The sequence below is a fragment of the Pristiophorus japonicus genome, chromosome 11 (assembly GCF_044704955.1).
Source record: "Pristiophorus japonicus isolate sPriJap1 chromosome 11, sPriJap1.hap1, whole genome shotgun sequence".
Classification (NCBI taxonomy): Eukaryota; Metazoa; Chordata; class Chondrichthyes; family Pristiophoridae; genus Pristiophorus; species Pristiophorus japonicus.
The window spans coordinates 147,479,685-147,494,875 of NC_091987.1; the positions used below are offsets into that span (position 1 = coordinate 147,479,685).

The 15,191-nt window shown below is 49.2% G+C and overlaps 1 protein-coding gene across 1 annotated transcript in view; it reads right to left on the reverse strand.

Annotated features, from left to right (window-relative positions):
- Positions 1-947: 947 nt before the first annotated feature.
- grk1a (G protein-coupled receptor kinase 1 a) overlaps positions 948-15,191 on the reverse strand; it is a 102,839-nt gene continuing 88,595 nt past the window's right edge. The window contains exons 5-7 of the mRNA XM_070893074.1: positions 10,807-10,931; positions 8,173-8,374; positions 948-1,374 (exon numbers count right to left, since the gene is read on the reverse strand). Coding sequence (XP_070749175.1) covers positions 1,079-1,374; positions 8,173-8,374; positions 10,807-10,931 — 623 coding nt within the window. The 3' untranslated portion in view covers positions 948-1,078. The remainder of the gene's footprint in view (positions 1,375-8,172; positions 8,375-10,806; positions 10,932-15,191) is intronic.

Sequence of the window (15,191 nt, forward strand, 5' to 3'; positions counted from 1 at the left end):
AGCAAGGAGGTCTTAGTGCAGTTGTACAGGGCCTTGGTGAGGCCTCACCTGGAATATTGTGTTCAGTTTTGGTCTCCGAATCTGAGGAAGGACGTTCTTGCTATTGAGACAGTGCAGCGAAGGTTCACCAGACTGATTCCCGGGATGGCAGGACTGACATATGAGGAGGGACTGGACCGACTGGGCCTGTATTCACTGGAGTTTAGAAGAATGAGAGGGGATCTCATAGAAACATATAAAATTCTGATGGGACTGGACAGGTTAGATGTAGGAAAAATGTTTCCGATGTCGGGGAAGTCAGAACCAGGGGACACAGTCTAAGGATAAGGGGTAAGGCATTTAGGACCGAGATGAGGAGAAACTTCTTCACTCAGGGAGTTGTTAACCTGTGGAATTCTCTACTGCAGAGAGTTGTTGATGCCAGTTTGTTAGATATATTCAAGAGGGAGTTAGATATGGCCCTACGGCTAAAGGGATCAAGGGGTGTGGAGAGAAAGCAGGAAAGGGGTACTGAGGTGAATGATCAGCCATGATCTTATTGAATGGTGGTGCAGGCTCGAAGGGCCGAATGGCCTATTCCTGCACCTATTTTCTATGTTTCTATGTTTCTATGTCTCCAATTGGGGGAAAGATGCCGGGGCCACAGTGAGTGCTGGTGAGGGAAACTCACTGCTAAAAACTAGCACAATCGAAGGAGTGAGGCTGGAGGAGTCAGGGTGGGCCTTGGCTGGGGTAAGGGAGTGGACCACAGCTGGAACTCTTGGAGCAGGGCTGGAAGGAAGCAGTTAGTAACGTGCCTGAGATGGAGGATTAATGGATGTGGGAATTGACAGCCATCATGGCTGCTGATATTGGGTTGCAATGTTTTTCCAATCATTCCTGATTTGTCCTTTAGTTAGCATGAACTCATACTGGGATGTGATAGTTTTGCAGTGTTTGAGGCTCACTACAGTATTACAGACATGGCATTTTTTAACAGCATACGTAGATTTTGAAATTACTCCTTATGCTTCAATTTGTACATCTTAGCCATGCTATTTCTTAAAATGTATCACCTTAAAACAATTTCTTTACTCGTTTAAGCAATGGAACACACTCCTGATTTGGAGGGAGGGACTTCCAGAATTGATTCTCTCCTCAAATCACTTGGTAATCCGCCATTGGGCCCCCATACATTGACTTCATCAAAGATACCCATCTCGATCATCTCTTCTTGCCACGGGATAGGGATGTTTCCAGTTGCAAAGTCGTCAAAAAACTCCTTGTCTGTATCTTCAATGTTAATGCCTTTCACAGTGGAGAAGGCGCCTACATCTTGAAGATCCTTTGCATATACTGTTCTAGAGTCTGGAATAAAAGGAGGTGGGAGTATACCTGGAAGGGACCAGACACAAAGTCAGCAGTGATCAACATTAATACCTCTCATCACTTTCTACTGGGAGTATCCTAAACTTCCTTTTGAAGATAATTAATATATTATTTTTGGCTCTTCTCCGCTGCATTTTTGTCCCGGAGCGGCGGCAATGGGGGTGGTGAAGTGTTCTGGACGGGCGGACAACCTCCAGTGCCCCACAGCGATCTTCGGCTCGGGTTTTGCGGCAGCGTTGAGCAGCATCACCCGGCAGAGCTGAACCGGTGTGCAACACCCTTGGTTGCAACACCAGCCCGAGTTTGACCTCCTGCCCGACCCTAAGGTAAGTGTGATTGGGTTTTTTTTATGATTTGTGTTGTGGTGGGCAATGTTTTGGAAATGTTTTTATGGTATTTTTAGGGTTTTTTTCCCCACCGGGCCTCTCTCGGAGCGCTCCTGGCCCAGCTCTTTAGCTCGGGAGTTTCCCATCCTAGTGCCCTAAGAAAGGTGTACAATGCCTCCCTTAGCGCTGCACCTCCTAACTGAGCTGCCCAAACTTACCTACTGAGGCGCAAACTGTTCCTGGGCGCTAACTTTCCCACCCTGCGCCATTATCGCCCCAAATACATCAAAGCAGGGAAGTCTTGCTACAGCTATACAGGGTATTGGTGAGGCCACACCTGGAATACTGCATGCAGTTTTGGTTTCCATATTTACGATATACTTGCTTTGGAGGCAGTTCAGAGAAGGTTCACTAGGTTACATAAGAACATAAGAATTAGGAACAGGAGTAGGCCATCTAGCCCCTCGAGCCTGCTCCGCCATTCAACAAGATCATGGCTGATCTGGCCATGGACTCAGCTCCACTTACCCGCCCGCTCCCCATAACCCTTAATTCCATTATTGGTTAAAAATCTATCTATCTGTGACTTGAATACATTCAATGAGCTAGCCTCAACTGCTTCCTTGGGCAGTGAATTCCACAGATTCACAACCCTCTGGGAGAAGAAATTCCTTCTCAACTCGGTTTTAAATTGGCTCCCCCGTATTTTGAGGCTGTGCCCCCTAGTTCTAGTCTCCCCGACCAGTGGAAACAACCTCTCTACCTCCGTCTTGTCTATCCCTTTCATTATTTTAAATGTTTCTATAAGATCACCCCTCATCCTTCTGAACTCCAACGAGTAAAGACCCAGTCTACTCAATCTATCATCATAAGGTAACCCCCTCATCTCAGGAATCAGCCTAGTGAATCGTCTCTGTACCCTCTCCAAAGCTAGTATATCTTTCTTTAAGTAAGGTGACCAAAACTGCACGCAGTACTCCAGGTGCGGCCTCACCAATACCCTATACAGATGCAGAAGGACCTCCCTGCTTTTGTACTCCATCCCTCTCGCAATGAAGGCCAACATTCCATTCGCCTTCCTGATTACCTGCTGCACCTGCAAACTATCTTTTTGGGATTCATGCACAAGGACCCCCAGGTCCCTCTGCACCGCAGCATGTTGTAATTTATCCCCATTCAAATAATATTCCCTTTTACTGTTTTTTTTCCCAAGGTGAATGACCTCACACTTTCCGACATTGTATTCCATCTGCCAAACCTTAGCCCATTCGCTTAACCTATCTAAATCTCTTTGCAGCCTCTCTGTGTCCTCTACACAACCCGCTTTCCCACTAATCTTTGTGTCATCTGCAAATTTTGTTACACTACACTCTGTCCCCTCTTCCAGGTCATCTATGTGGTCCCAGCACCGATCCCTGTGGCACACCACTAACCACCGATTTCCAACCCGAAAAGGACCCATTTATCCCGACTCTCTGCTTTCTGTTAACCAGCCAATTCTCTATCCATGCTAATACATTTCCACTGATTCCGCGTACCTTTATCTTCTGCAGTAACCTTTTGTGTGGCACCTTATCGAATGCCTTTTCGAAATCTAAATACACCACATTCATCGGTACATCTCTATCCACCATGCTCGTTATATGCTCAAAGAATTCCAGTAAATTAGTTAAACATGATTTCCCCTTCATGAATCCATGCTGCGTCTGCTTGATTGCACTATTCCTATCTAGCTGTCCCGCTATTTCTTCCTTAATGATAGTTTCAAGCATTTACCCCACTACAGATGTTAAACTAACCGGCCTATAGTTACCTGCCTTTTGCCTACCCCCTTTTTTAAACAGAGGTGTTACATTAGCTGCTTTCCAATCCGCTGGTACCTCCCCAGAGTCCAGAGAACTTTGGTAAATTATAACGAATGCATCTGCTATAACTTCCGCCATCTCTTTTAATACCCTGGGATGCATTTCATCAGGACCAAGGAATTTGTCTACCTTGAGTCCCATTAGCCTGTCCAGCACTACCCCCCTAGTGATAATGATTGTCTCAAGGTCCTTCCTTCCTACATTCCTGTGACCAGCAATTTCTGGCATGGTTTCTGTGTCTTCCACTGTGAAGACCGAAGCAAAATAATTGTTTAAGGTCTCAGCCATTTCCACATTTCCCATTATTAAATCTTCCTTCTCATCTTCTAAGGGACCAACATTTACTTTCGTCACTCTTTTCCGTTTAAGATATCTGTAAAAGCTTTCACTATCCGTTTTTATGTTTTGCGCACGTTTACCTTCGTAATCTATCTTTCCTTTCTTTATTGCTTTCTTAGTCATTCTTTGCTGTCGTTTAAAATTTTCCCAATCTTCTATTTTCCCACTAACCTTGGCCACCTTATACGCATTGGTTTTTAATTTGATACTCTCCTTTATTTCCTTGGTTATCCACGGCTGGTTATCCCTTCTCTTACCGCCCTTCTTTTTCACTGGAATATATTTTTGTTGAGCATTATGAAAGAGCTCCTTAAAAGTGCTCCACTGTTCCTCAATTGTGCCACCGTTTAGTCTGTGTTCCCAGTCTACTTTAGCCAACTCTGCCCTCATCCCACTGTAGTCCCCTTTGTTTAAGCATAGTACGCTCGTTTGAGACACTACTTCCTCATCCTCAATCTAAATTACAAATTCAACCATACTGTGATCACTTATTCTGAGAGGATCTTTTACTAGGAGATCATTTATTATTCCTGTCTCATTACACAGGACCAGATCTAAGATAGCTTGCTCCCTTGTAGGTTCTGTAACATACTATTCTAAGAAACAATCCCGTATGCATTCTATGAATTCCTCCTCTAGGCTACCCCGTGAGATTTGATTTGACCAATCGATATGTAGGTTAAAATCCCCCATGATTACTGCCGTTCCTTTTTCACATGCCTCCATTATTTCCTTGATTATTGCCTGAAGTTATTAATAACCGTGAAGTTATTATTTGGGGGCCTATAAACTACGCCCACCAGTGACTTCTTCCCCTTACTATCTCTAATCTCCACCCACAATGATTCAACATTTTGTTCATTCGAGCCAATATCGTCTCTCACAACTACCCTGATATCATCCTTTATTAACAGAGCTACCCCACCTCCTTTCCCTTCTTGTCAATCTTTCCGAATTGTCAGATACCCCTGTATGTTTAATTCCCAGTCTTGGCCACCCTGCAACCACGTTTCTGTAATGGCCACCAAATCATACCCATTTGTAATGATTTGTGCCGTCAACTCATTTACTTTATTTCGAATGCTGCGTGCGTTTAGGTAGAGTGTTTTAACACTAGTTTTTAAACCATGATTTTTAGTTTTGACCCCTCCTGCAGCCCCTTTACATTCAGTGGCCCTTTTTGTTTTTTGCCTTGGGTTTCTCGGCCCTCCATTTTTACTCATCTGCTTTCTGTCTTTTGCTTTTGTCTCCTTTTTGTTTCCCTCTGTCTCCCTGCATTGGTTCCCATCCCCCTGCCATATTAGTTTAACTCCTCCCCAACAGCACTAGCAAACACTCCCCCTAGGACATTGGTTCCGGTCCTGCCTAGGTGCAGACCGTCCGGTTTGTACTGATCCCACCTCCCCCAGAACCGGTTCCAATGCCCCAGGAATTTGAATCCCTCCCTGCTGCACCACTGCTCAAGCCACTTATTCATCTGAGCTATCCTGCGATTCCTACTCTGACTAGCACGTGGCACTGGTAGCAATCCTGAGATTACTACTTTTGAGGTCCTATGTTTTAATTTAGCTCCTAGCTCCTTAAATTCGTCTCGTAGGACCTCATCCCTTTTTTTACCTATATCGTTGGTACCAATGTGCACCACGACAACTCGCTGTTCACCCTCCCTTTTCAGAATGTCCTGCTCCCGCTCCGAGACATCCTTGACCCTTGCACCAGGGAGGCAACATACTATCCTGGAGTCTCGGTTGCGACCGCAGAAACGCCTATCTATTCCCCTTACAATCGAATTCCCTATCACTATCGCTCTCCTACTCTTTTTCCTGCCCTCCTGTGCAGCAGAGCCAGTCACGGTGCCATGAATTTGGCTGCTGCTGCCCTCCCCTGATGAGTCATCCCCCTCAACAGTACTCAAAATGGTGTATCTGTTTTACAGGGGGATGACTGCAGGGGACCCCTGCACTACCTTCCTTGCACTGCTCTTCCTGCTGGTCTTCCATTCCCTAGCTGGCTGTGGACCCTTCACCTGCGGTAAGACCAACTCACTAAACGTGCTATTCACGTCATTCTCAGCATCGTGATTGATTCCGGAGATGAGGGGGTTGACTTATGAGGAAAGGTTGAGGCCTCTACTCATTGGAATTCAGAAGAATGAGAGGTGATCTTGTCGAAACATATAAGATTATGAGGGGGCTTGACAAGTTGGATGCAGAGAGGATGTTTCGATTGATGGGGTAGACTAGAACTAGAGGGCATGATCTTAGAATAAGGGGCCGCCCATTTAAAACTGAGATGAGGAATTTCTTCTTTCAGAGGGTTGTAAATCTGTGGCATTCGCTGCCTCAGAGAACTATGGAAGCTGGGACATTGAGTACATTTAAGACAGAGATAGACAGTTTCTTAACCGATAAAAGACTGATTCCCGGGATGGCACTCTTTCTTCATATATTAGTGAAGAAAGATTCGTTCGACTAGGCTTATATTCACTGGAATTTAGAAGAATGAGAGGGGATCGCATAGAAATATATAAAATTCTGACGGGATTTTACAGGTTAGATGCAGGAAGAATGTTCCCGATGTTGGGGTAGTCCAGAACCAGGGGTCACAGTCTAAGGATAAGGGGCAAGCCATTTAGGACCGAGATGAGGAGAAACTTCTTCACTCAGAGAATTGTGAACTTGTGGAATTCTCTGCCACAGAAAATTGTTGAAGCCAGTTTGTTAGATATATTCAAAAGGGAGTTAGATGTGACCCTTGAAGGAAAGGTTGGGTGGGACTGGTTTGCCGCATGCTCCTTCCGCTGCCTGCGCTTGATTTCTGCATGCTCTCAGCGATGAGACTCGAGGTACTCAATGCCCTCCCGGATGCACTTCCTCCACTTAGAGCGGTCTTTGGCCAGGGACTCCCAGGTGTCAGTGGGAATGTTGCACTTTATCAGGGAGGCTTTGAGGATGTCCTTGCAACGATTCCTCTGCCCACCTTTGGCTCGTTTGCTGTGAAGGAGTTCCGAGAAAAGCGCTTGCTTTGGGAGTCTCGTGTCTGGCATGCGGACAATGTGGCCTGCCCAACGGAGCTGATCAAGTGGTTGGCTGTTCGGGGTCGAAATTACCCCTGTGCGCAGGGCCGGTTAGTGCCGGCGTCCGGTGTCCAGCAAAAAGGGTGTGCCAAAGGGTTTTCTCCCGGGCACTGCCCACAGTGTGCTTCCCCCCGGAATTACCTCCAGGTCTCCGGTGGCAAAAAGGGGTCGGTGCTGCGCCACGGTGATGGCATTATCACCGTGGGTGCTGACCCCTTATCACCCCACGCTGACCCCTCTTGGGTGCCAGTCCATTGTCCTGGCTAACACCCTCCCTGATGATCCAGTGGGCAGCACTGAAGATGCTGGTCAGATCACAGCGGCCCTCCCCTTTAAGAGAAGGGACATTATCGGCGTCGTGCTGATGTGAGTATCGCAGCGCTGAGCGCGAGTGCCAATGCCCCACGGGTACCGACGGAAGGCATGGTTACTGCCCTCGCAATTCATTTTGCGGGCAATTCCGCGCTGGTGCCAACGCTTCCCGCACTGGTGCAATCAAAATCGACAATTCAAATTACGCGCTGCAAATCCAGCGCCGGGCAATTTCGCCCCCTTAGCCTTCCAGTGAAATCGTCTAGCAAGTCACTCAGTTGTGTCAAGCCGCTATAAATAATAATAAAACCGAATGGATCACTCAGCATCGGATTCGGACAAACAAAGGCACACCCAGCCCAGTCAACCCTGCAAAGTCCTCCTCATTAACAACTGAGGATTTTTGCCAACATTGGGAGAGCCTGACATAGGCATAGTCATATTCACAGAATCACATTTGTGGTGTCCTGATGCAGTGATTCTTACATCAATGCATTCTTTCCCAGAACCTCCAAAACCCTCCTTTGGTCCTTCCTTCAAAACCCACCCTCAGTGTCACCTAACACCCATGCACATATTACCGTCATCTCTGTTACACCTTGGTTCTGTCCTGCACTGTGCAGTTTCCATCCTTGGGTCCTTAATAATGAACTAATCTGATCCTTGGTGCATCTCGCTTTAACTAACTCAAGCAAGACTGGTGTCGCTGTACGGAGAGAATTTGAAACATTCCAACATTTACAGGATAAATTCTCTCTGAGAGATACATTGGACGGAACATTATTTTGAAATATTATTAGACGAGGGTTCTATATTCGGCTCTTACAGAAATATAATCCAGTCCCTCATAAATTTGCATGAATAAATGCAGATTTTTATACTTTACCAGCTTCAAGTTTTCTCCAGTTAATATTCTTGAAGAAGATATGGGCCTTTAGTTCTTCACAACTTTCGTTCTTGAATCCAAGGCGTTTGTTGGGGTCTTTCTCCAGCAAAGCCTCACAAAACAACTTGCTTGGTTCACTGAACTTTTCACAGTATGTCACTGGGTCGTTCAGAATCCGCCGTTTCACCTCTTTGTTCTCAACCTGGCCAAGGGCAACGTGCAGATGGTTAGAACGCGAATGCTCCAAAGAGCTGGGATAACGGTGGGATCTGACAACACGGAGACAGGCCGTGCCAACTCTTTGGTACAGCTATCCAATTAATCCCACTCCCCTGGCTCTTTCCCCATAGCCCTGCAATTGTTCTCCCATTCAAGGATTTATCTACTGCCTTCTTGAATATTACTATTGAATCTGCTGCCACCACCCTTTCAGGCCGTGTATTCCAGATCATAACAACTCGCTGCGTAAAATAATTCTCCTCAGGTCGCCTCTTCTGCTTTTGCCGATCACCTTAAATCTGTGTCCTCTGGTTACCGACCATTCCGCCAATGGAAACTGTTTCTCCTTATTTACTTTATCAAAATCATTCTGAACACCGCTATAAAATATCCTCTTAACCTTCTCTGCTCTAAGGAGAACAACCCCAGCTCCTACAGTCTCTCCACATAACTGAAGTCCCTCATCCCTGGAACCATTCCAGTAAATCTCTTCAACATCGTCTCCAAGGCCTGGACATCCTTCCTACAGTGTGGTGCCCAGAATTGAACAGCATACCCCAGCCAAGGCCTAACCAGTGTTTTATAAAGCTTTAGCCTTGCTTTTATACTCTACTCCTCCATTATACTTATTTAACAGTTTTCTCAACTTGTCCTGCCAGCCTCAGAGATTTGTGCACATACACCCCCAGGTCTCCCTGTTCCTGCACCCCATTTATAATTGTACCATTTAGTTCATGTTGCCTCTCCTCATTCTTCCTACCAAAATGTATCACTTCTCTGCATTAAATTTCATCTGCCATGTGTCTGCCCATTTCATCAGTCTCTGACTATCCTCCACATTGTTTGCTACATTTCCCAGTTTCGTATCATTTGCAAATTCCAAACTGTTGCCCTGTACACCCAACCCCCGGTCACTCATATGTGTCAACAATTATTTTGTAATGGGGATTCTGTGTAATGGAGACTCTGTATAATGGGGACTCTGTGTAATGGGGACTGTGTGTGTAATGGGGATTCTGTGGGTAATGGGGATTCTGTGGGTAATGGGGACTGTGTGGGTAATGGGGACTGTGTGTGTAATGGGGACTTTCTGGGTAATGGGGACTCTGTGTGTAATGAGGACTCTGTGTGTAATGGGGACTCTTTACAGTAGTGCACTCAACGATTGGGTTGGTCTCCCTCACACATCAGCGTGAATATTCCATACGCAAGGTCCTGGCACAGACCTTCACCCACTGACAATACACATCGAGTGGGAGCCTCATCAATACCCAATTGAGTAGAATCTGAATTCAGCCGTTAACCATCATTGCTTGTGTGGTACGTATGTGGAATTATAGTGCAGTTCTGCAATAACTATTGCCTAAATTTGACTTTGTTAGGTCATATTAATTATGAGGTGTGTGATGAAATTCTTCCTGTGCCTTTCCAGTGCAATACATTACAACAGCGACTGCACTCCCAAAGTACTTCATTGGCTGCAACGCGCTTTGAGACTTCCAGTGGTCATGAAAGGCGCTATATAAATGTAAGTCTTTCTTTCTTTGAGTACTGAGGGAGCGCTGCATTGTTGGAGCTGCCATCTTTCGGATGAGACATTAAACCAAGGCCCCGTCTGCCCTCAGGTGGAAATAAAAAATCCATAGGCTGCACGGGTGCATTCTCCCAGTGTCTTGTGAGTCAGTGCACCCCACATAATTTCACGGAAAGAAAGACTTGCATTTATATAGAACCTTTCACAACCACTGGATGTCTCAAAGTGCTTTACAGCCAATGAAGTACTTTTGGAATGTAGTCACTGTTGCAAACGCGGCAGCCAACTTGTGCACGGCAAACTCCCACAAACAGCAATGCGATAATAACCAGATAATATGTTTTTGCTATGTTAACTGAGAGTTAAATATTGGCGTGGACACGGGATAACTCCCCTGCTCTCCTTTGAAATAGTGCCATGGGATCTTTTATGTCCACCTGAGAAAGCCGAAGGGGTCTTAGTTTAACCTCTCATCCGAAACAGCATCCCCAACAGTGCGGCACTCCCTCAGCACTGCACTGGAGTGTCAGCCTAGATTTCTGTGCTCAAATCCCTGGAGTAGGACTTGGACCGACAACCTTCTGACTCAGAGGCAAGTGTGCTGCCCACTGAGTCATGGCTGATACTGTTTTCATAGGAGAAAAACCTTCTAATTCAAGTTTCTAACTCTTCAACTGGCTGTCACCCTGACTATTACAATTATTGAATGGAAATCAAGCAGCGAGTGTTATCGAGCTAGCTCCCCAATCAGCTGCACTGACTAACTCACTGACTCAGGGGCTCGCTGTTTAAAACAGGCCCAGTGACCGAGTTTCAATTCTGGGCTTTTGTTTCTGCTGACTGTGTTCCTGAGAAAACAAACTTATTAAAGAATAACGTACGTGTTCGCCCCGGTATCGGAACGGCCCCTTGGCAGCAATCATCTCGTACAGTGTGACTCCCAGTGTGAAATAGTCCACTGAATAATCATATTCTACAGCTTGAAGCAACTCTGGGGCCATAAAACCTGAAATTGAAACCAAATACATCACTCGAGTTAAAACACTGAAACCAGGAAATGGGAACAGAAAACTGGAGACACGCAGACAGATACACACATACACACACACACATACGCCCCCCCCCCACCCCCTCACATACACACACACACACACACATACCCCCCCCACACAGATATCCCACCCCCACACACACACAGATACCCCCCCCACACACACAGATACCCCACCACACACACAGATACCCCCCCCACACACACACAGATACCCCCCCCACACACACACAGATACCCCCCCACACACACAGATACCCCACCACACACACACAGATACCCCCCCACACACACAGATACCCCCCCCACACAGATACCCCCACCTACACAGATACCCCCCATCCCACACAGATACCCCCCCATACAGATACCCTCCCCACACAGATACCCCCCCACACAAATACCCCCCCACACAGATACCCCCCCCACACAGATACCCGCACACACACACATACCCCCCCCACACAGATACACCCCCACACAGATACCCCCCCACACAGATACCCCCCACACAGATACCCGCACACACACACATACCCAACCCACACACACACACACACACACAGATACCCCCCCCCAGACACACACAGATACACCCCCGCCACACACACTGATACCCCCCCAACACACACAGATAACCCCCCCCACACACACATACCCCCCCCACACAGATACCCCCACCCACACAGATACCTCCAACACAGATACCCCCCCACACAGATACCCCCCACCCCACACAGATACCCCCCCCCACACAGATACCCCCCCACACAGATACCCCCCCCCACACAGATACCCGCACACACATACCCCCCCACACAGATACCCCCCCCACACAGATACCCGCACACACACACATACCCCCCCCCACACAGATACCCCCCCACACAGATACCCCCCCACACAGATACCCGCACACACACACACACATACCCCCCCCACACACACACACACAGATACTCCCCCACACACACACATATACCACCCACACATACACACAGATACCCCCCCCACACACACAGATATCTCCCACACACACACACAGATATCCCCCCCACACACACACACAGATACCCCCCCACACACACGCACACAGATATCCCCCCACCACACACACAGATATCCCCCCCCCACACACACAGATACCCCCCCACACACACACAGATACCCTCCCCACACACACACACAGATACCCCCCCACACATACACAGATACCACCCACACATACACACAGATACCCACCCCCCACACACACAGATATCCCCCCACACACACACACATAACCCCCCACACACACAGATATCCCCCCCACACACACACAGATATCCCCCCACCACACACACAGATATCAGCCCCCCACACACACAGATAACCCCCCCACACACACACAGATCCCCCCCCACACACACACACAGATATCCCCCCCACCACACACACAGATATTCCCCCCCCCACACACACACACACAGATATCCCCCCACCACACACACAGATACCCCCCCCCCCACACACACAGATAACCCCCCACACACACACAGATACCCCCCCGCCACACACACTGATACCCCCCCAACCACACACAGATAACCCCCTCCCACACACATACCCCCCCCACACAGATACCCCCACCCACACAGATACCTCCAACACAGATACCCCCCACACAGATACCCCCCACCCCACACAGATACCCCCCCACACAGATACCCGCACACACACACAGACACCAACAGGTACACCCCCACCAAACACCCACACAGATACACCCCCACACAGATACCCCCCCACACAGATACCCCGCACACACACACACATACCCCCCCACACACACACACACACACAGATACCCCCCCACACACACACAGATACCACCCACACATACACACAGATACCCCCCACACACACAGATATCCCCCCCACACACACACAGATATCCCCCCCCACACACACACACAGATACCCCCCCACTCACACGCACACAGATATCCCCCCACCACACACACAGATATCCACCCCCCACACACACAGATACCCCCCCACACACACACAGATATCCCCCCATACACACACACAGATACCCCCCCACACACACAGATATCCCCCCCCCACACACACAGATACCCCCCCCACACACACAGATACCCCCCCATACACACACACAGATACCCTCCCACACAGATAACCCCCCACACAGATACCCGCACACACACACATACCCCCCCAACACACACACACACACAGATACCCCCCCACACACACACAGATACCACCCACACATACACACAGATACCCCCCACACACACAGATATCCCCCCCACACACACACAGATATCCCCCCCCACACACACACACAGATACCCCCCCACACACACGCACACAGATATCCCCCCACCACACACACAGATATCCACCCCCCACACACACAGATACCCCCCCCACACACACACAGATACCCCCCCATACACACACACAGATACCCCCCCACACACACAGATATCCCCCCCCCCACACACACAGAAACCCCCCCCCCACACACACAGATACCCCCCCACACAGATACCCCCCACACAGATACCCGCACACACACACACAGATACCCCCCCCCACACACAAACACAGATATCCCCCCCACCACACACACAGATATCCCCACCACACACACACACAGAAACCCCCCCACACACACGCACACAGATATCCCCCCACCACACACACAGATATCCCCCCCCCACACACACAGATACCACCCACACACACACACAGATACCCCCCCCACACACAAACACAGATATCCCCCCACCACACACACAGATATCCCCACCACACACACACACAGATACCCCCCCACACACACGCACACAGATATCCACCCACCACACACACAGATACCCCCCCCACACACACAGATACCCCCCCATACACACACACACAGATACCCCCCCACACACACAGATACCACCCACACATACACACAGATACCCCCCCACACACACAGATATCCCCCCCACACACACACAGATATCCCCCCACCACATACACAGATATCCCCCCCCACACACACACAGATACCCCCCCCACACACACACAGATAACCCCCCCACACACACACACAGATATCCCCCCCACCACACACACAGATATCCCCCCCACACACACACACAGATACCCCCCCGCCACACACACTGATACCCCCCCCAACCACACACTGATACCCTCCCCCACACAGATACCCCCCCACACAGATACCCCCCCACACAGATACCCCCCCACACACAGATACCCCCCACACAGATACCCCCCAACACAGGTACCCGCACACACACACACATACCCCCCCCACACACACACACAGATACCCCCTCACACACACACAGATACCACCCACACATACACACAGATACCCCCTCCCACACACACAGATATCCCCCCCACACACACACAGATATCCCCCCACACACACACACAGATACCCCCCCACACACACGCACACAGATATCCCCCCACCACACACACAGATATCCCCCCCCCTCCACACACACAACCCCCCCCCCACAAACACACAGATACCCCCCCCCCACACACACACATAAATATCCCCCCCACCACACACACAGATATCCCCCCCACACACACACACACAGATATCCCCCCACACACACAGATGTCCCCCCCCTCCACACACACAAACCCCCCCCCCACACACACAGATATCCCCCTCCCCCACACACACAGATATCCACCCCCCACATACACACAGATATCCCCCACACAAACACACAGATATCCCCCCCCCCCACACACAGATATCCCCCTCCACATACACACAGGTATCCCCCCCACACACACACAGATACCCCCCCCCCCCCCACACACACAGATATCCCCCCCCCACATACACAGATAGCCCCCACACAAACACACAGATATCCCCCCCCACACACACAGATATCACCCCCCCACACACACAGATATCCCCCCCACATACACACAGATATCCCCCACACAACACACAGATATCCCCCCCCCCACACACACATAGATATCCCTCCCCCCCACATACACACAGATATAACCCCCACATACACACAGGTATCCCCCCATACACACACAGATACCCCCCCCCACACACACACAGATACCTCCCCCACACACACAGATACCCCCCACACACACACACACAGACACCCCCCCCACACACACACAGATATACCCACC